The 22,691-nt window shown below is 35.5% G+C and overlaps 2 protein-coding genes across 2 annotated transcripts; both read right to left on the minus strand.

The window, feature by feature from the left end:
• Positions 1 to 3,472: 3,472 nt before the first annotated feature.
• On the minus strand, positions 3,473 to 8,494 carry LOC123866750. Its single transcript, XM_045908430.1, has one exon. The coding sequence runs from the start codon at positions 8,492 to 8,494 to the stop codon at positions 3,473 to 3,475; it is 5,022 nt and encodes a 1,673-aa protein (XP_045764386.1).
• Positions 8,495 to 19,738: 11,244 nt separating this feature from the next.
• Positions 19,739 to 20,546, minus strand: LOC123866751 (larval cuticle protein LCP-17-like). Its single transcript, XM_045908431.1, has 2 exons — positions 20,535 to 20,546; positions 19,739 to 20,107 (listed from the first exon to the last, which is right to left on the minus strand). Exons 1-2 carry the CDS (start codon positions 20,544 to 20,546, stop codon positions 19,739 to 19,741), a joined length of 381 nt encoding a protein of 126 aa, XP_045764387.1.
• Positions 20,547 to 22,691: the final 2,145 nt, after the last annotated feature.

Consider the following 22,691-nt stretch of genomic DNA (forward strand, 5'->3'; position numbering starts at 1 on the left):
CAAACTATGTCCTAGAGACTAATTATTTATTTCTCGCTGTCTATATGCAAATGTTTTATATTTTTATGGCTATGTTAAAAAGTTTATGGTACCTCTAAAATCTACGACACTATTCTGTATAGTGATTTCTCATTAGTTTGATACAATCGAACATACAAATTAAATTTTAAATAATTTATTACATGATCGCTAAATGTTGTCAAATTAGGATGATTAGAACATAGTAAAAAGTTTCTGAGTACCAAGGTAAGGAAAAATCAAACACCAATTATAGCAGCACGTAATCTTATCTTATTAATATTAAACATGTGATTGGATGTTTATTACTACTTTACGGCACAATGACTAATATTTGGCTGAAATTTAATTTATACCCTGAACTAACACATAGGCTTTATGTATTCCAGAAAATCAAAATGTTCTCACGAGACTTATAAACCAAGCGGATGACATCGTGGCCACTTATTTACTCTCAACATAAAGCCCAAAGATGGATAATCTGACGCTTATTGAATCGATAATATTATTATGGGTTGAACTTGAAAAGTTTATATTAATTTTCTTGTATATTTCTAAGATTGCCATTAGAACCATAAAGGGGTAATAAGATATTTCATACTTAACAAGGTCTACTTATTAACTTGTACGTGCTTTTAGCTCTATTTTTAGGTAAATACAATGTGTGGAGCTCAATCAAAACTTAGTATTTTGATTTGTTTTGTCAACACGTTTCCCATAAAGAAAACTATGAGATTTCGTGGAACCACCAAAAAAAGCGAGGCATTTTTTATTCTTGTTGTATTTTCTATATTTTATTTTACCTACGCTGTCTCGCACATTGTCACGATCGTGCGTTTATTCCACTTTGTAGGGTTCCGTACCTCAAAAGAAAAAACGGAACTCTTATAGGATCAATATGTTGTCCGTCCGTCCGTCTGTCGCGTCCGGCAAGAAAACCTATAGGGTACTTCCCGTTGACCTAGAACTATGAAATTCATGAAATTGGCAGGTAGGTAGATCTTGCAGCACAAATAAAGAAAAAAATCTGAAAACCATGAATTTGTGGTTACATCACAAAACAAAAAGTAAAATGTGTTCAGAAACAAATAATAATAAGTATTTTCAATTTTCAAAGTATACCAAGTGGGGAAGTATCATACGAAAGGGATTTACCTGTGCATTCTAAAACAGATTTTTATTTATTGTTATGCATAATAGTTTTGATTTATCGTGCAAATGGCGGAAAAAAAACCCGAGTACGAACCCTCGAGTGCGCCAATATGACTCGCACTTGGCCAGTTTTTGTGACTTAGATACTATCCCAAAATAAGCTGTTTTTCATTTTGTGAACGAGATAAAAGATTGGCTTTAATAGTTTTTTTGCTGCATATAAACTTTGGGAAACTATGTCAGAACAACTAACACTGCAGTCAGTAAAATCATAATCCTGCAAGTGAGTAAATAGGCAGGTAGATAGTACTTAGTTAACGTAAATGTTTTATTTTTAAAAGGTTCTCTGTAAATTTTTCGTTGTGTCATCAAGATTAATCAAAATGATTATGGATTGATCATGTCACATGTGTTTATTGATGTTTATTTTCTTATAGTTCAAGGATCCTAGTTATAATTTATATACTTCAAAATTTAGTCAGTGTGATTTAATAAACAAAATTAAAACTTGTTCGTGCTGCTTATTATGATAAAAATTATTATTAGCTACCACTGAAACATAGGTACTCTGACTGGTTAAATTATTTTCTATATAAAGTAAAACGTACATAATAATATCTCGTAAACCTTTACATTGCTCAATTCGTCTCTAATTTTATTTAATATGCATTTTGGATGAGTTAAAAACTATAGGTAAGTTAGTATATACTTAATTGAATATTAATAATGGGTATAAAAAGTAACACACAGAAAACAATTAATTTCTTAGTCCTATTGAGTACTATATTATAATGATATTAAGTATAAATAAATAATTATTTTATTGAAGTCAAGGTTGCATTATTTTATATTTTATTTGGGGTTTGGGAAGCTTCGGATTATTTTCAGCAAGAGTTAACTTCCGAGCGTTGACTATTCTTATACCTACCTCCACATCAACCGTACCGTACTTAAAAGATGACAAGGATAATAATATATCAAAAAAAATAGCGATATTATGTTAATTATCCATTTCGGTCTTTATTTATTGATCATACACTGATACATATTAAATGATTTTTAGTATTCAAATAATTAAAATATCCGTGATTGGATAAATTCGGTGCAATATGATAATGTAAAGATAGAGTTTCAGATTTCAAATAAATCACTATCTATAATTGCATATTGCAAATTTTCTAGGCCCTGGAGCTTTATGATGAGTTTTCAGCGATAGAAAGTTTAGATATTTATTGTAAGTACAACAATCTACCATTATGATTCAAACAACTAGGTATACGAGTACATACCAATTTAGGAGATTGTCATTAAAATAGGTACCTAATCTCGTTTACTAACACAATGGGGCTCTCAGGGGTTATTCGTTATCTCAATGATCATCACTGAAGAATATTCCTCAATCAATTTTGGACTTGCATATACACAAGTTCAAAAAATCTATTAAAAATATGCTCCTGAGAAAAGCATAATATTATACTTTCGAAGATTATGTAAATGATAGAAGAGCGTGGATTTGACCTAAGTACAATTAATTCGCTCCAGCAATGCATGGGACTTCAATTGCTTTTATACATGGCATAATATTGCATATCAAATCTTTGAAAAGAGCAACCGCCGAGTTTCTTGCTGGTTCTTCTCGGTAGGAAAAGCATTCCGAACCAGTGGTAGATGGTTGAATAAAACTCGTGGTATAGGCGAAGACATTTATTAGATAAATTTCAAGTTGATATACGCTTCATTGCACACCTGTTTAATAGCTTGTTGTAATTTAAATCAGCGCCATCTAGTTCGTATGAATGTAGTTTTTTCGGTCACGATTGGACATACCGCCCACCATGGACAGAATGTCCATCATTCCGCCCACCATGATCCAACTTCGACAAAAAAAAATGGACTGTATGGTTGAAGAAAACCTAAAGGGAGTTAAGGTGTTAAAATCATGGTGGGTGAATCGACGTGATTTAAATTTATTAAGATTATAAAATACAAGTTTACAAAATTGTGGCGTAGTTAACATTTTGACAATTATACAAGATATACAAATCATTGAAGATTCAATTTCGCAAGCTGAATAAGATCATATGATCATGCACATGGTAAAAGAACTAAATAAATAATTAATTACAATCAATTTTTTGTTATGATTACAAGATACTCAACCAATATAAATACCTTAGCTAGACAAAGGTGAATTGGTGACTAAAAAATAACATCAGCTAGATAAACGTTATTAAATTACAGATAACAGCAACAAAAAAATGTTAAAAAATACATGCTTCAAACAATTATGATACCTAAACCTTTAAGTATCCACTGGTAGTACACATAGTTTGGCAACAGGTCGTTTGATTATGACACCTCGGCACTTCAGACTAACAACTCGCGTGATGTTGTCCAAACCCGTGTGTTTTGCTGTAACAATACCCAGCAACCATCTAGCTGGAGGAAGATCGTCCTCCTTTACTAATACTATTTCACCAACATTTGGTTCCGGACTCTTGCTTGCCCATTTGTAGCGGTGTAAGAATTGATTTAAATATTCCTGTGACCATCTACGCCAGAATTCTTGTAACATTTTTTGTGTCAGTTGCCAACGTTTAAGACATGAAATGTTCGAACTTTCATAATTAGGTTCTGGTACGAGCATCACAGGTTCACCTATTAAGAAATGTCCAGGAGTTAACGGAATCGGATCCTGGGAATTATTACTAATTTGCGATAGTGGCCTAGAATTAAGACATGCTTCAATTTGGCATAATAAAGTGGTTATTTCCTCAAAGGTAAGTGTGTGGCTGCCAATTACCCGACGAAGGTGATGTTTTGTGGATTTTATCCCTGCTTCCCAAAGTCCACCGAAGTGTGGAGTATGGGGCGGAATAAAGTGCCATGTCGTTCCGTTGTTTGCTAAACATTCAGCAATTTCTTTGGTCAAATTTTCTCTTTCTTGAGTAAACAAATTCTTTAACTCTCGTGAGGCACCCACAAAATTGGTTCCATTATCACTAAATAAATCAGAGCAATGTCCACGGCGGGATACAAAGCGCTTAAAAGCTGCAAGGAAACCTTGTGCTGTAAGATCACTGACAGCTTCCAAGTGTATAGCTCGCGTAGCCATACACACGAACAAACATATATATCCCTTGTAGGCTCGATGACCTCTCCCCTTTGAAGTTCTGATTTGGATGGGTCCGGCGTAGTCTACACCACTTTGGTAAAATGGTCGAATAGGTGTCACACGAGCTGGTGGCAACTGCCCCATAAGTTGGTCTCTTGTGCGTGCTGCATGGCGCACGCATATCACACATTTGTGAACGAACACCTTTACGCGGTTTTTTGCATCTATTACCCAGTACTTAGATCGCAGATAATTGATCATTAATTGAGGTCCACCGTGTAAAGTTCTTTCGTGAGCTTCAGCTATGACAAGATCTGTGAAATGCGATTTTGCTGGCAGAATCATGGGGTGTTTCGTGTCTTTAGCAACATTGGCCCTTTCTAGACGACCACCTACTCGCAAAATATCAGCAGCATCTAAGAACGGGTTCAATGGGGTGAGTTTACTCTTCCTATTTACGGTTCCATGTTGTTTAAGATGCTTTATGTCTTGTACAAAATTTTCGTTCTGACAGTTCTTTACACAAATGTGTAGCGCTTCATTTAGCTCTTCACTCGTTAACCACGACGGAGTCTCGTCTATCTTTGATTTTCTCGACCTTGCTAAAAATCTTCTACAATAAGCTAAGACTCGGATGAGTTTTCGCAATGTAGAAAACTTGTTCCATAACTCAAATTGGTTTGTCTCTCTCAAGTGGCAAACCTTTATTTTTCTTTCTTCCAAATTGGTGTCTCCAATCTGCCCTTGATGATAATCGATGGTTGCATTTCTTAGCCATGCTGGACCAGTCTTCCATAACTGGATCGATTCCAATGCTGATGGGTTAACCCCTCTAGATGCACAATCCGCTGGGTTGTCTTTGGTTGATACATGCGACCATTGCTCTCTGTCTAGTATATTCAGTATTTCTGATACCCTATTTGCGATAAACGTTTTCCAGCGGCTTGGGTGACTGCTTAACCAAGCCAGCACTACCGTGGAATCCGTCCAAGCATGTAAACTGTCCTTTGGTACTTTTAGCACTTCCGCTACTTCCTGTAATAATTTTGCGATCAAAACCGCTCCACAAAGTTCTAGTCTCGGAATGGACACTTGTTTAATCGGTGCAACCTTTGTTTTTGATGTAATTAAATGAACATAGATATGTCCTGCTTTATCAATTACGCGAGCGTATACTACAGCGGCATATGCTTCGTTAGATGCGTCACTGAATCCGTGGAGTTCAAACCCGGCAGTCTCATCGTTCACTCCTATCCATCGTGGGATTTTGAATTCAGTAAGTGATGTAAGCTCATTACGGTAATTAATCCAATCCTTAAGTAGATTGGGTGGTAATTTTTCATCCCAACCTATCCCTGCTAGCCATAGTTTTTGGATCATAATTTTTGCTTTGACAATCGATGGTGCTATCCAACCCATAGGATCGAAAAGTTTAGCGATATCCGAAACGACCTTTCTCTTTGTTACCGGTTTGTTAACTGCTGGCAGCTGCACAGAGTACTTGAAGTCGTCGGTGCGACGGTCCCAGGTAAGTCCCAGTATCTTGATTGGTTCGTCAGTCTTTAACGTCAGGTTATTTTTTGTTGATTTGTCTCCTTGATTAATCTCATTTAAAAGGTCATCATCATTGCTAGACCACTTTTGAAGTTCAAATCCTCCTTTGTTAAGTATTTTGCTTATTTCAACGAACAGTTGCTTACCCTCAGCCACTGATTGGCAACCCGTAAGGAGGTCATCCATATAAAAGTCCTTTAAGATTTTTTCAGCGGCCATCGGAAAGTCCTTTCCTTCGTCGTAAGCGGTCTGGTGCAAAGTCCTGACGGCTAAATAAGGAGCCGATGCTGTCCCGAAAGTAACACGTGTTAGACGCAGATGTTGAAGGTCTTCTTCAGTTCGAGTCCGCCACACCAGCCGTTGAAAATCGGTAGCCTCATCTGCCACCCTAATCTGGCGGTACATTTTAACAATATCGGCCACCATGCATATGGGATGCATCCTCCACTTCATGATGATATGACGAAGCTCAGCCTGCAAAGTAGGACCTACCATGAGGTCATTGTTAAGGGATGCTCCATTGTTATCCCGACAAGATGCGTCAAACACTACTCTCACTTTACTTGTAGTTTTATCGGCTCTGATTACTGCGTGATGGGGTAAGTAAACACTTCCCGATTTATCGATCTGCTCTGGAGGTATCACCTCCATGTGACCAAGGGTTAAATACTCTGCAATTACATCAGAATATTGAGTTTGTAAATTTGGTGACTTCAATAAACGTTTCTCTAGCATGAGAAATCTCGTGATCGCTATCTCTCGTGAATTACCATACATGCAGCTTGGATTCTCTTCTTTAAAAGGTAACTGGACAATGTATCGACCCTCGGAGTCTCTGGTAGTTGTTTCTTGAAATAGATCTTCACATCGTTGTTCTTCAACCGTGCGATGTTTCTTATTAAGACTAAAGTTGTCAGATTCAAGTTCCCAAAATTTCTTGAGATTGAACTCTTCATCGTTATTTTGCGCATGCATGGCAATTACAGTTGTATAGCAATTTAATTCATCCCTTGTTTCACTTTCTTCACTTACCTTTCCAGACAAAATCCAGCCGAGCTTCGTATTCTGAGCGATTGGTGTCCCTGGAGGTCCACGAACCAAACCATCTACCAAAATCTGACAATAGACATCAGCGCCAAGCAAAGTATCAATTTTGCTTGGTATATTAAAGTCTGGATCAGCAAGCTTCAATTTTGGTAACGTTGGCCACAGGTCAGCTACAAATTTTTTCTCAGGTATGAATGATGTTAGCTTGTTGAGAACATGTGCCTTAACACGAATGTTAAAGGTTGGGTCCTGAAGAGATTGTAACTTTAGGTAAACCACATACTTAGAATCAAGTGATGCGTTGCCTACTCCAGTTATGACACTGTTGGCTTTGACTTTCTTTAGGCCCAAAAGTCTGACTGCAGACTCCGTTATAAACGATGCTTGTGATCCTTGGTCAACCAAGGCCCTCAGTGTCATAGAAGATCCAGTGTTTGTTTCAGCCTTCAATAATGCTGTTGCTAACAAAACCTGACCCCTTTTACTAGAACAGCAAGTGGTAATATTTTCTATTGCTGTATCCCCTTGTTCTGTGGTGCTGTTCGTACCAATGTTATTATTATCCACCGATTGACTGTTAACACCTGGACTTTGGGTTGACAAGTTAGAACCGTGAATTTGTGAGTGATGTTTTCCCTTGCAATGTCTGCACCTAGTGGGTAGTCGGCATGAGGATACTAGATGATTCTTCCCCAAACAGTTAAAACACAAACGGGAATTTTGAATAAAATTACGACGTGTTGTTAGATCTTCCTTGGAAAACTCATTACAATTACCTAACTTATGATCGGTGCCAGAACAATAAACACAAGAAATCGATTGGCTATCATCAAAATTGGTAGCTACATGGTGTGACTGAGAGCCTTTTACTACTTTAGTACCTAAAAATTCAAGTGACCGAAATCTAAGTTCTAAAAATTCTAAAAACTGTTTTAACGTAGGCAAGTCGTCTGTAAAATTACAAATTTTTGCTTCCCATTGTTTACGGGATTCGGAATCTAGTTTTAATGACAAGATATAAATGACTATGATGTCCCAGTTCTCCACATTAACGCCTACGTTTACTAAAGCATTTATACATTCGTTAGTTGTATCCAAAAGTTCCTTTATAGCCTTCGATGATTCAACAGTAATGTTTCTTTGGCCAAAAAATCGTTTGAAAATACAGTTGGTTATGAATCTCTTATTGTTATATCTACGTTCTAAAGTATTCCAACATGTCGCGTAGTTCTCGTTCGTAATCGCTAGATGCCGAAGTAGCTGTTCAGCTTCACCCGTTAGATAGCTCTTGAGATAGTGAAGTTTCTGCACATTTTGAAGCGATTCATTGTTATGTATAAGTGCTACAAAGAGATCCCGGAAGGTAGTCCACTCAGAATATTCGCCGGAGAACGTTGGTATAGTGATTTTAGGTAGCTGTACACCTCGTTGATTACCATCGCATGATGAATTCGAACTTAAGTTCTTAGCGTCTGATGTGGTTCTGAATTTTGAGAGACGTTCCTTTAATTCTGTCTTGTAATCCATATATAATTCTTCGGTCAAGTTATAAACATCCTTTAAGTAATATTCAGAGGTTTCAACAATCTTTCCATCAAAATCAGCCATAATTCTCTGATTAGTATCATAAAATGTTGACCATTCTTTCTCTAGGCTTTCCAATCTTGTTTCTATATAACTTTCTGTCACTCTCTCCTTCGGAGATTTTTTAAAGTTTACGAATCCTTTGGTAATTTTTTTGTAAATATTCTCCTGTACTCTTACTAATGAATCCATTTTCTATGTACACCAAAACTATTTCAAGTTGTGTAGGTAAGTAAATCTGGTCTGGTCTGGTGGTATTATTTAATTTAACAACAAGTTAGTTCAAGGTAAATTTCTTCAAAATTTTGTTAAAGTTCAGACCATGTTCTATTTTAAAGGTTGATCAAGATTATTCTAAGTGTTTGAACATAAAACACTTAGCCAAATTCGGGCATGGATTCCCCGTCTCAACCAATTTTCTCTTAAAATTTTACAAGTCCATGACTCCATGCATTTTTTAAAGTTAATTATTCCACTATCTTAAGGTTCACTTTTGGTTAGATGTTATTACGAGTTAATGTACTTACAGTTTTCCACGCACTGGTACTCACAAACGCACACACTTAAACATCACTTGTTTGGTACTTCCACCAGGGGGCGCAACTGTCGTCGCAACTTCACTGACATCCGGCTCGAAGGACCATGAATAAAACTCGTGGTATAGGCGAAGACATTTATTAGATAAATTTCAAGTTGATATACGCTTCATTGCACACCTGTTTAATAGCTTGTTGTAATTTAAATCAGCGCCATCTAGTTCGTATGAATGTAGTTTTTTCGGTCACGATTGGACAATGGTTTTGACGATTCAAAATAACTTGTAAAAGTCTAATTGAATAAAAATATTTTGAATTTTGAAAGCTGCCAAGCCTTATTGAACATTTATTTTGAATCCATTAAAGGTTTGCCACAAAATATTTTTATATCGCTCAGTGAAGCAGCAATGTAGAGCCAACCAATGTCAAATAAGTTTGATTGCTTTGATTTAGTGATGATCACTGAGTTGACGAATTTCCCCGCTGCCGCTGGTCAGAAACAACGTTTATTTTAACTTCGCCGTTGCGATATTCTGCGTGCGTCAAATACACCTAGATAAGATGGTAGATAACTACTTACTTGAAATGAGGTGGTAATAATATAACACACTTTCATTTTGAAATTTCCAAAATTATAAACAACTAGCCGATGCCCGCGACTTCGCCCGCGTGGATTTAGGTTTTTCGAAATCCCGTGGGAACTCTTTGATTTTCCGGGATAATTCAGGATATTATCTATCTCCATTCCAAATTTCAGTCAAATCCGTTCAGTGGTTTTTGCGTGAAGGAGTAACAAACATACACACACACACACACACACACAAACTTTCGCCTTTATAATATTATTAGTGTGATAGTGTGATAATCAATTAAACCACTTAAAAAAATTAAACTACATAATTTCCTTTACAAATTTTCGCATTATGTTCTTCTTATAGATATCAGATAGTTGTGATGGTCGAAACAACACGTATATGCTTTTATATTGACCATAAAAATAAATTATTGAGCGATAAAAGTACGTCTACATTAGCAGCAGTACCTAGGTATGCAAATTTAAATCATGACACAATGTACGCAGTATTGGTCAAGTACACGAATCTAGGTTGTATGCAGATTCGATTAGGCTTTAATTTGAACTGATTTATCAATACCATGAATAGGTATTATTTATTACCCACATGAAGATCTATATCGTAAATGGGTATATACTAATTGAAGTGTGGCGTTACACAGATTTCAGAAATTGAACTCAGTAGGTACGTCTCTTATTATTACGTGGTAATTGCGGATGCGTTTCGATGCGAAGAAACTTTGGTAAGAATCTTAACACATTCACTGCGTTACGGAAAGTATTTAGTCGTATTGAACTTCCAAACTAAGCCGCAGTCAGTTGCCCTTGTTTTGCGCACGGTGCGGGGTTATCTGAATTCCCGAGCACGTATAAAGGAGATAAATTTATATTCTTGCTTTGAACACACTTGAGTGTGTTAAATTTTGAAAAAATGTTTTTTTTTTTTTAATTTAATATAGGCAAGCGCTTGACCACAATCACACCTGATGGCCTTACTTACTTAGAAAATGCCTATTCACTCTTGTTTAAAGATACCCAGATTGTAGTTCTTAGAAAACACAGATCACGGAAAAGTATTCCAAACCTTAGCCATGCTTATGAGGAATAACGATGCTAAACGTTTCGCGCGTGGAAGGTCGACGACAAAAAGATGGAAACTCATCCGACGTCTTGCGGTTCGATGGTAAAACGGTGAAGGCACACAAACACACAAGATAAGATCGAAAAGTTCCTGTGCACACTCTTCGAAATATATCCTATAAATATTATCCTATAATCTTATAAATATTATAAGGGAGAAAGTTTGTATGTGTGTGTGTGTGTGTGTGTGTGTATGTTTGTTACTCCTTCACGCAAAAACTACTGGATGAACTGGACTGAAATTTAGAATGGAGATAGACTATACCCTGGATTAGCACATATCCCGGAAAATCAAAGAGTTCCTACGGGAATTTTAAAAAACCTACCACCTAAGTCCAACGAAGTCGCGGGCATCAGCTAGTATCCTATAAAACACAGATAGCCCGACGACCTTACGGGGGTGATCGAGACTTTTAAGTTTCGCCAGCAAAGGAGAGTCTTCGCCTATGAGTCTCCTAGCTCGACGATCAACGGCATCCAGAGCCGCTAGTTGGTACTTAGCGGAGCCACCATAGAGATGACTGCAGTAGCTGTACTCCATGCACGACCTGAGTTGTGCTTGATACAAAGTAATCAGTACGTGTGCTTGATACAAAGTACGGGAAGTATCTTGTCGTAATGCATAGAAAGTAAATGATTTTCATATGTATGTAACATATGTACTATACGAGAGCTATCTGGCTGTATTTCCAGTCCCTTACCGCACTGATTTCGCTAGTTCTCACTTGCTTGCGGGTCGCCAGTTGGCAATACACCTCTACAAACAAACAAAACACATATGATTCTGAATAACAAAAGTGATTCTTACTATTTTACTTCGTCTGTACGGAACCCTTGTTGCGCGAGTCTTGGCCGGTTGTTTTTATTCCATACTTCCATATTATTCCATACTCAGTTCAGAGTAAATTCCTAAACATGCTTTAAATCCATAACGCTGCGATCGTTGTTTTTAAGTTTTCACTTATTTTATTTTTGTTTTTATTCTATCTATGCTTATTGAAAAAGTGCTTATAGTTATTTTATTTTTATTTATTTAGAAACTATACCGTTAAATAATAAAATTCGTAATTTTTTCGATATCGTATGAAGTAGGGTAAATAAGCCTAATTTCTTGCAAAGGTCAAATCCTAAAAGTTGACATAGGCAACATAATTTGGTGGCGGTATATTAATTATGTTTCATATTAAAAACTAGATTCATAGAAGATATCGATCAAAGAAGAACATAAATAGGTAGGGGAGAGCGGGGCCACAAGTTCCGATTTTAACGTGCTATTAACATAATTAATGCTAGTTGTGTATTTGAAAATCTATCCTTTTTTATATTACCAAAAGATTTCTGGATGTATCCTACACAGATTTTTATATGAGATTTTATGTATAGAAAGTTCCTCCTTTTGAGTTTCGATAGCTGCTGCGTAAATCTTATCTCATAACTTATAAGAGAGAGAGAGATCTAAGAGGGAAGAATTTTTGCAATGAAAAGTAGAGGCATCTGTTAACATGCTGTTATCGCTAACAAGAGTCGCTATTTATTTAAATTTCTTTGCGGAGTGACCCTTCTTCTCCTGTAAGATACTAATATTCTGTGGTCCTGTATTAAAAACATGATACTGTGGCGCAAACGAAGTGGCGGACAACCGCATCGAACCATTAGCTGTGCGCTGCCAATTGTTTTGACATGTCTGACATCAATGAAACGGAAAAAATATAAATGTAGTATTTTTAACCTCCGACCCAAAAAGAGGGGTGTTATAAGTTTGACGTGTGTATCTGTGTATCTGTCTGTGGCATCGTAGCGCCTAAACGAATGAACCGATTTTAATTTAGTTTTTTTGTTCGAGATTCGTTCGAGATGGCTTGATCGAGAGTGTTCTTAGCTATCATCAAGAAAATCGGTTCTGCTGTTTGAAAGTTATCAGCTTCTTTCTAGTTACTGTAACCTTCACTTGTCGGGGGTGTTACAAATTTTTAATTTACATTTGTTTTAGTGTCACATAACATACTTCTTATTAAAAAAAAAATTACCCTGATTTTAGTATATTTTTTAAGTTAAAGCACCGAAAGTGATTTGTCGCAAAATTCAAATATTTCCAAAGTACCTATGTACTAAACACTTGTCACGAAATTATGCCGGAATAAAATCCTGGAAGGCTTTTAGAATTATTATATATAGAAGGCTTAAAATTCCTTTAAAATTGTGTATGCTGCCCTGGACAGACCTTTGGAGATAGAAGTAACAACATTTTGTACCTATGTACCTACTAATAAGATCAAATAAAGCACAGTGATATTTTTGATCTATGAAAGACTTGGTAGGTTTATGTTCATAACGGATTAACATTAGTAACAATCGTTGAAACATGTGATTAAATTAATTAATAAACTTCTAAGTTTATCACCAGTACACATGTCTAATAAAAAAACAATCTTGAATACCATTTTGACATAAGACATAATTTTATGGGGATATAATATGTGAAACCCGGATGGACTTCTATGTCTCTGAACATGTCAATCTCTGTGCATACATAATTAATTAATCTATAGAAATATCATATTCCAAACTATTGACAACAATCAAGTTTTTTCGAATATTTCTCATCAAAAAGATGGCCAGGTGTAAGTAAGATTTTGTACTATATGTTCCGTATATTTATCGCAAAATGAACTAGATATATTTAATTTATTTTTTTCACTTAGTAAGATAATGAGTAAACGAATCAAAAACACAATTATTATTGTATAGTATTGTATAAAACTAAACGGTAAAACCTTGTCGCTATTGAATAATTAATATAAAACACGTGTCGAACAAAGACGAGAACTCACGAGAATCCGTTGAACTCTTTTAGTCTAAGGCACAGAAATCCAAATAAATAGTATTTTATATCTATGGTCTAAGGTCTACCCACTGGTAACTTACTCGCACCTTTACGTCTAAACTACTGTCAAAACTAGAATTTATATTTTTTATTATTATTCAGATAAAAGTTAGCCCTTGACTGTAATCTCACTTGGTGGTAGTATTATATTATAGTCTCCATATATTCTTTATAGACAGGCATAAGCAGATCTCAAGCAAACCTGCTAACCATTTCCTATGCAAATCTAGTTTATTTTTGGTTCATCCTTTTTACTTCATTCCTTTAAAAATTAAATTTTACTACTCAAATATTTAAATCCTTCTCAATTATTATAAAAACCACATGCATAATACGTATTTACTGAATCATCCATTTTAGTTATTCCATTAATTACACATTAATATTTAAATTTAATAACCTTGAACTGATCAATATTAGCATTCATCCTAATCTAAGAGCTAATTTTCCAAATACGTAAGTAATAATAATATGTAATTGACCAATATTGTAATCAGTACCTGGGTGCAACCAAGTAAGGTACGAGTAGCTTCTGATTTAATTTGGATTGGTGTTATCCCTAAATTCCCTTAAACTTGGAAACTTAATAAACATGGGAGGGGAAAAAATATCTAAGTAGTAACTTTATAATTAAATACCTTTTTATTTAAATTTTAAAGTATAAGATAAAAACGTCTACATTACACAAATTAGTCGTATTATTAATTTAACGCTAATCGTTTGGGTAACATCTTTATTGAGGTAAATACGTTTTAAATACCCTTTAAGTTAACACAGTGCCCAGTAAAACCGACTGTGGTTTTTGTAGCACTGAATGTAGCACAAGTCATATGCTTTTTTATATTTAACTAGCTGATGCCTACGACTTCGTCTGCGTGGATTTAGGATGGATTTTTGATGTGGGAACTCTTTGATTTTCCGGGATAAAAAGTAGCTTATGTTACTTACTCTCCGTCCTTTCAATAGCTATCTCTATGCTAGAAATCAAGTCAATTGGTTGCTTAGTTAGGGCGTGAAGAAAGGACAAACAAACAAACAACACACACTTCCGAATTTATTAGTTATTATTTTTCCTATTAGTATGATTATTACGGTTAAGAGTCTACTTTTTACTAAGCTAATCTACCTACTAATCGCAATCGATTTGTTGCTACCCGTTGAGGTGTTCTGTCCTCTATTTCAGAAGCTATTCATCAAATCTTCACCAAACTTACTTGGTACTAACCCGACAGTACAACTTTTGTAAAAAAAAGAATTATGCAAAATCGGCCCAGATTTGATGAAGTTATGGAGTAAACTCGATAAAAAGTTTGATCCCGTATCCCGAAGAATCCCTTATTTTTATCGGATACCCTATAAATTATCCCGGAATATCAGCTACCACTGTACCAAACATTTAAATCCGTTCAGTAGTTTTCGCGTAATGTGGGCACAGACAGACAGACAGAATTGTTTTGGGGTCTATATCGATAATAATAATTCCTCCAATTAAAATTTTCAAAATATAGTTAATGAACAGAAATCGTTCAGTTAGGTACAGCTTTATTATAAGTTTAAATAAATAACAATATCAAGAAAATTTTTAATCAATATGTTTTGGTTACTAGTTCTTGGTCTATAAAGGTCATATGTCAAACCAATAAATCTCCCGCTATCCGATTGAATACACGAGTGAGAAATTCTAAGAAATGCTGATTTTTTTTTTTCAGTAAGTATACCTAAAGCATTGCATAGGGCCCTTCCGGCACGTGACTAGTTCCGGAGTTCCGGGTTTCGTGTAACTCCGGAGCTTCGAAAGATTACATATTCGTTTGTGAAATCGGAGTTATCGTGAACATAACCGGAGTTTCGATTTTCATATTTTTAGGAAAAAGTCAAGCTTTTTCTGCGTTTACATATACATTATAGAGTATACAAATATATATGTATAATGTATATACAGTATACAAATTGTACGTATGAAATAGGGTAAAATTATCAAATTTTATAGGTAGAAAACATAACAAAAAATGTAAAAAAAAAAATCTTACTATATATTATTTTAATAAAGATCATAAAAATATTTTTCTAACTGATTCGTTTTATTTCATGCTTAACAAACTTGAACATTTTGTTAATCGCATGAAATATTCAAAATAAACGCATTATTTAATCACATTAAATTTTTTCAATGAAGCTTCGAAACTCCGAAACTCCGGACTTGGGACGCTGAGCATCAAACGCTGACTCCGTAGCTGAAAAATAGTCCGATTTTCAAGCCTTACACGTGACACTTGTGGAGACAGCAGCGTGTGTGACTTGTGTGTCAGTAATAAGCAAGGTTATAAGTTTTCTAGCATCCTCACTAGTTTTTTATGACGTCAACACTCATTAATAAGGAAGGAAATTCCATTCCTAAGACGGTTAAATTAGGTTCATCCCTAATTTAACCGTCTTAGGAATGGAAGTTTGAATAAAAATCCTTAATTTTTCGAGTTTTATCTATGAAAATTGGTAGGTAGGTACCTACCTATTCAGGTTTCCTATTAATTCAGGTTTCCAGGTGAAAGTTCTTTGTATATACAATATACATATTATAATAAGTATTTCCTAGGCTTAACAAACTACCTTTACCGTAACCACTCATAAAAACAAATTGATGTCTTGTTTACTTACTCGTATAGCAAATTTTCGCTCTCGCGTTCCGTACTTCATTATAACCCAGGCACTTCTTAGAATTAAAAACTTTTATTTACAACAAAGTTTATTTGCTGTAAACAACATAATAGGCGCAAACAAATATTTTTGTGATACCTAATAATAATCCATAGATAAAAGAATAATTTCTTTCTTTTATCTACCCTCTAATCCTAGTTTGGGGGTGTGGGGTTCGATCCCAGGTTGAGTGCAACCTTTTGGAGTTACATGTATGTGGCATTAAGCAATTAAGTATCACTTGTTTTAACGGTGAAGAAAAATGTCGTGAGGAAATCTCGTGCATGCCTGAGAATTTTCTATAATGTTCTCAAAGGCGTGTGAAGTCTTCCAATCTGCATCTATAGACTATGACCAAATCTTCTCATCCTGAGAGGACACCCGTACTAGAGCCGCCCATGGCTTGCTTATGATAATTCAATGAGCTCTATGTACTACTACATCTATACTATCTATAAAAATTGAAGTGTCTGTCTGTAACTTCCAAATAACTACCACACATTAAGCTTATATGGTTATTTGAACGGTACCAGAACTGAATCACACGTTTTTAAAATTTTTGTCTGTCTGTCTGTCTGTTTGAACGGGCTAATCTTCGGAACGGCTGAACCGGTTGCAAAATTCCTCTATCGATTAAAAAAAAATACGCAAATCGGTTCAGAAATCTCGGAGATATCAGTGCATAGGTAAAAAAACGCAACTGCTCCGTTTTTTAAGTCGGTTAAAAAAGTAGCCTATGTTACTCCTTGGTTAAACCTCTACTTGTCTGTGAAAGTCGCGTCAAAATAGGTTCAGCCATTCGGAAGATTAGCCCGTTCAAACAGACAGACACCTCAATTTTATTTATTTGTATAGATCACTCAGCAATGTAGAACCAACCAATTTTAAATGAGCTCGGTGGCTATCATAGACACTAGTTAGCGAATCACGCCGCTGGTGGTAACTAAGTGCAGTATAAGATGGAAGTGGAATAATTCTGGATAAAACTTTCTGATTAGGTACCAGTGTTCCGTTTTTTGAGTAAATTCAGATGAGTGAAACAATTTGTTACAAGCTTTAAAATAATTATATTTCGTTAAAACGAAAGGCTTAAAAATGATATATAAATAAGTATGGCTTTTTCCTCATTTTACGAAAATCCTTGACTGTCTTAACTAAAGGTTGTGATGAGGAAAGATAATACTTTGGGCGTGCTTACATGGTGCCGATATGTTATAGATAGCAGTAAATCTCACTATACCTACCGCCTCATGAGTTTTTCTAATTCATACGCAAATCTTGCACTTTTTCTACCATTTCTTACACAATATAGATAAAAAGGATAAGAAAAGATGCAGAGGATGCCCGCGACTTCGTGCGCGTGGATTTAGGTTCTTAAAGATCTCGTGGGAACTGATTGATTTTCTGGGATAAAAAGTTGCCATTGTCAATTACAGGGACGCAAGCTACCTCGGTACCCCAAATATCATAAAAATCGGTTAAGCGGATGGGTCTTTAGGAATCCCGCGGGAACTGTTTGATTTTCCGGGATAAAAAGTAGCCTATGTCCGTCCCCGAGATAGCTAACTCTGTACCAATTTTCGTCAGAATCGGTTAAAGTGTTGGGCCGTGAAAAGGTAGCAGACAGACAGATAGACACACTTTCGCATTTATAATATTAGTATGGATTCGTATATGTATTTAACTATGCCCTATGCAATGTTGAACAAAGCTGACAACTCGATTATTCTCCTAAACGCAGGACTATTTAGCAGCAATAAAAAATATTGAAAAATATAGAAGAAGGCACGCACAAGGCACAGTGCAGGGAAAATTGTTGAAAGTTACATTTTCTCAGTGGAAATTAGAACAAGTATAAATCATTCTATAAATTATTAATCAAGAATCTTAGAGCAAAAGCGTCCCAAGATTCTATGCCTATCTCCCTCCATGATTTATTTTCCACTTGATGACGCCGACATTGCCCTCGTTAAATAGGTTATTTTTAAAAGCACATACGGACTCTTTGATTTTCCGGAATAAAAGTAGCCTGGGTTCATCTCCGAATTTCAAGCTATATTGTCTAAGTGGTACTATCTGTGTAACAAATGTAAAAATGTCTTTAACAGATGGGCCGTATAAAGGTAACAGACAGACAGACATACTTTCACTTTTATGAAATTATTATTAGATAGCTTTCTTTCTATGTCAGAAAAAGTCTTATCAGAATTAAACTGAAATATTGTCTTTACTTACTATAATATCATCAGTTAATAATGTCTATCAAGCATATGATATGCCCTACCTAACTGAAAACATAATGGACAAAGTGTGTGCCAAACCTCTTATTATATAATTAAAAACGGATATACTCGTAGTATTAAAAATAACTTTGTTGACCTTCAGAACCAGTGAACATAAATCTTTAAAACTAGTCAATAAAACCACTGTCATATCAAAGTGAAGATGATCGCACCCGCAGGCCTCTAAAACTAGTTTTGTTTTAAATGTCAACGGCTATTATTACTGCCTTCCAAGAGGTCGGGCGAGTCATTGAGAGTACTCCTGCAGTTGGAATCGCATTGAAATGTAGCTCCACATCCGTTGAAATAAATGGTTTTTAAATATCTATTATCTACGACAAGATGTCGTTCTAGTTAAAGTAATTATTTTTTTCCTCACAATATTCGGCTCTAACAGGCTAAATTTATAATTCTATCGATAAGTTACTTAGCAATGCTGATTTTTGTCAAAAATTGTGTGATAGGTACCATGCAACGTTACTAAATACTCGTACCTTCTATGACAGATAACGATTAATTTTTTGATCAGGTATATTAATTTCGACCGCTATAGGAATGCTATAGGCATCGGCTTTTGATAGTAATTTTGTACAAATATCAGATATATATGGCTAGTTCTAAAAATATAAGAATGGTATTTAGTTGTAACAGCGCATATCCATTGGTGATCCGGCTTGTTTTGAAATTGTTATTAGGTTATATGAAGGTAAATCAAAATCAAACATTTCACATAAAATTAATTATTTAAATAAAAAATAAAAGGCATTATCAAATAAATCAATATGCCAATCGTAATAGTATTTAATATTTTCTTGTATATACATAAAAGGACAAGTCCCAATCAGTAGTCCACAGAAAAGTACTTCACAGCTTATTTACTATAAAAAGCCTTATAGACTCTTTGACTTATAATGGTTGGTCTGACATAATATTCACCTCATATTTACATGGTGCTTTTGTAAATAATTTGTTTATCTACTTGAATTTCAAAACCAAATCACTTTCCTATTTGTCGATTGAGAGTAAACCTATAGTTTTCATAAATAAGGCAAAAGTGACCAAATGTGATGATGTCCAAATATAGAAAATTTGATACTTGACTTGGTCACTTTTACCTGTGGGCATTAAAAATTAAACGTGATAATTTCAGCCTATTGCTTACTCTTTCTGTGGAGGTGCCGTGGCGAGGTATTTAAGGGCGCGCTGAATGTCAGCTGGGATTGGGGGAGAAGTGGGAATTGCGCTCCCTTGAGCATTGTAACCGTTCTCATCAGCCACGTAGGTCAGGGCGATGGGTATTCCGTCATCACCGCGGTATTGGTACTCTCCTTGGATTTGAAGTGCTGGTTCCTTAGCACCAATATTTTTGAGTGATCCGGAAGCCGAAGCAGAAATACTGTTACCGGTTTCATATGAGTATTGGAAAGAGCCATCAGGGTTAATATTGCTTTCTTGGCGTAAAATCGGAATTGGCTCCTTCAACGACTGGGGTCCAGCTAAGGCTAAGGCTACTAGGGAAAGGACAATCTGAAAAGAAGAGACAGATTTTAAATTAGTAAATTCCGAGACTCACTTTCACCTGTACCTTTTATCTAAAACCTGTGACCACCCGCAACTTCACTCCCATTGGGCTTCCAAAAAATCTGGCCTTATCCTTAGTTTACAATATAAAGGGAACTACTGTGTAAAATTTCAGATTTCTAGGTCCAAAGGTTTGGGCTGGGCGTTGATGAAGTCAGTGAGTGTGTCAGGACTTTAATATATAAAATTGAAAATCTAAGTATATGGTACCTATACCACATACATTTAGATTTTTAACTTTGTATATTAGACTTGATTCAATGCAGTTTTAAAGAAGTGTTAAAAATTAGTAAAAATTAGTTTAAATTGGTGATGGAATATTTGGAAAAACTGCATTTCTTAATCACTACTTGAACACTTCGTTGACACTTACGATGGTCTTCATGTTGGGATTAAAATGATGGATGCTCTAGACAATGTGGATATTTAAGAGTTTTCGGTATATATAGTGGCCACTATGCATGCCGCCTCCACCTTTGATGTTAGGTATTGCACCATAACCTGCGTCCAAATAATTCGACAATATCGTGAGAGACTACCAAACTATTTATGTTTGCAAGATATTTACACAAAATTTAAAAAGTTTTACAATATATACATAAGTTTTTAAATACATATCACCATTATAATTGCATATTTACAATGACTAATACTTACAATATATTAAATTACTAAGCACAAAGTATACCATTCCAGTTACCAGATAATATGAACCAGATAAAAATCTCTATCCCTTGTCCGCTCTATATTTCAGGTAAACCTTTGTAATTTTTCTGTCTTCAGGCATTTAAATCGATTATGACGAAGTTACAAATAAGCGTAGCTTGCATCCCAGGGAAGCATATAGGCCATTTTGACCCAGGAAAATCAAAGAGTTTCCACATGACTTTTAAAAACCTAAATCCACGCGGAAGAAGTCGCGGGCATTATCTAATCTAAATAGATAAAGGAAAAGATGACTGACTGACTGATCTATCAACGCGAAGTTCAACCTACTAGTTATTATAACGTAGACATCCGTTAGTAAAATATTTTCGGAAATTCAAGCCCTAAGAGGGTCAAATAGAAGTTTCGCGCAGTCCACGCGCACGAAGTCGCGCGCATAAGCTAGTATCTATGTAGAGTAGATAGGTTGAAATTATTTCATGTATTAAAATATCCAATAAAGGTTCAAAATTCCGCTTTTTAACCCCCGACCCAAAAAGATGGGTGTTTTGACCCCAAAACACCCATGTGGGTGGGATGGGTGAAAGATGGATGGAAGTTTGACGTGTGTATCTGTGTATCTGTCTATGGCATCATAGCTCCTAAACTAATGAATCGATTTTAATTTAGTTTTTTTTTGTTTAAACTCACACATCTTTAATTAATAAGTAATTAACTAGTCAATTTATTTGTTTCGTATCCACCGTAGTTAGTAATCTTGTAATCGATGTATGCAATATTTCTATTCTTCAACATCAAGGTAATCCTATTGAAATCGGTATAAGAAAGGTCTTACTCAAGATAAACAAACTAAATAACAGTGTAAAAATTCGTGAATTGGCATTGCCAATTTTAATGTTTTTCTACCAATTATTATTTGTGGTAAAGATAAAGAATAAGAGATGGAGAAATGCTTGGAATGTATCTACGAGGTCAAATCAGAAATGAGAAGATCGTGGGATCATACTCTCGTGCCGGGAAGCGTTGGCCGACCTACTAGGTGGACAGTGGACATAAACGAGTCGCATTATCCTACTCTACTTATTCTTATAAGTGTGCCAATCCAAAGTTAGCCAGCATAGTGGACTTAGGACTATGACCAAAACCTCGCCCATTCTGAGAGGAGAGCGGTGGACTGGCGATGGGTTACAATTACGATGATGATTATATTCTACTAACACTGATACTCTATTATAATAATTTAATAGGCACCTACTAAAATTGCTTCGTGAGAAATAATTTAGAAGCAGAATAATATATAAGCTTTTTCTGGGTTCTATGCTTATGGGTTAGGACGTCCTTGAAGACGAGGTGACAGACAGCTCAAGCCTGATTTATACAGATCAGATTCATCGATAACGCAATTTCCCCTTTTGATCGCCAAGTGTCGTCCCAATCTTGTTTTTGGTGTTCTGTACCTCAAAAGGAAGGATCACTTCATTTTTCGTCTGTCTGTCTGTCTATCAAAACTCAAGACCATTAAGAAAGAAAATGAAAACTTATAGAGTACTTACTACCCGTTGACTTAGAATCATGCAATTTGGCTGGTAGCAATGTCTTATATCACTAGTAAAGGGAAGCTCGTTTTGGCGATATAATATGATATTAATATGTGTGTCCTTTATGCCTTTGCTTTCGCATATCGTGGATCTATTGAGCTAAAACTTTGTACTATTTTTTCGCGAAGGTTTATGGTATAGCACCTACCTACTATCAACGTTCAGTTAAGCGGAATTTACACTACGAAATTAGTTTCACGACATTAATTTCATTATCAATTGCACGTGTAAACGTCTAATGTAATTTTCGTAAGGCATGCATTACG

The sequence above is a fragment of the Maniola jurtina genome, chromosome 7, assembly GCF_905333055.1.
Source record: "Maniola jurtina chromosome 7, ilManJurt1.1, whole genome shotgun sequence".
Lineage (NCBI taxonomy): Eukaryota > Metazoa > Arthropoda > Insecta > Lepidoptera > Nymphalidae > Maniola > Maniola jurtina.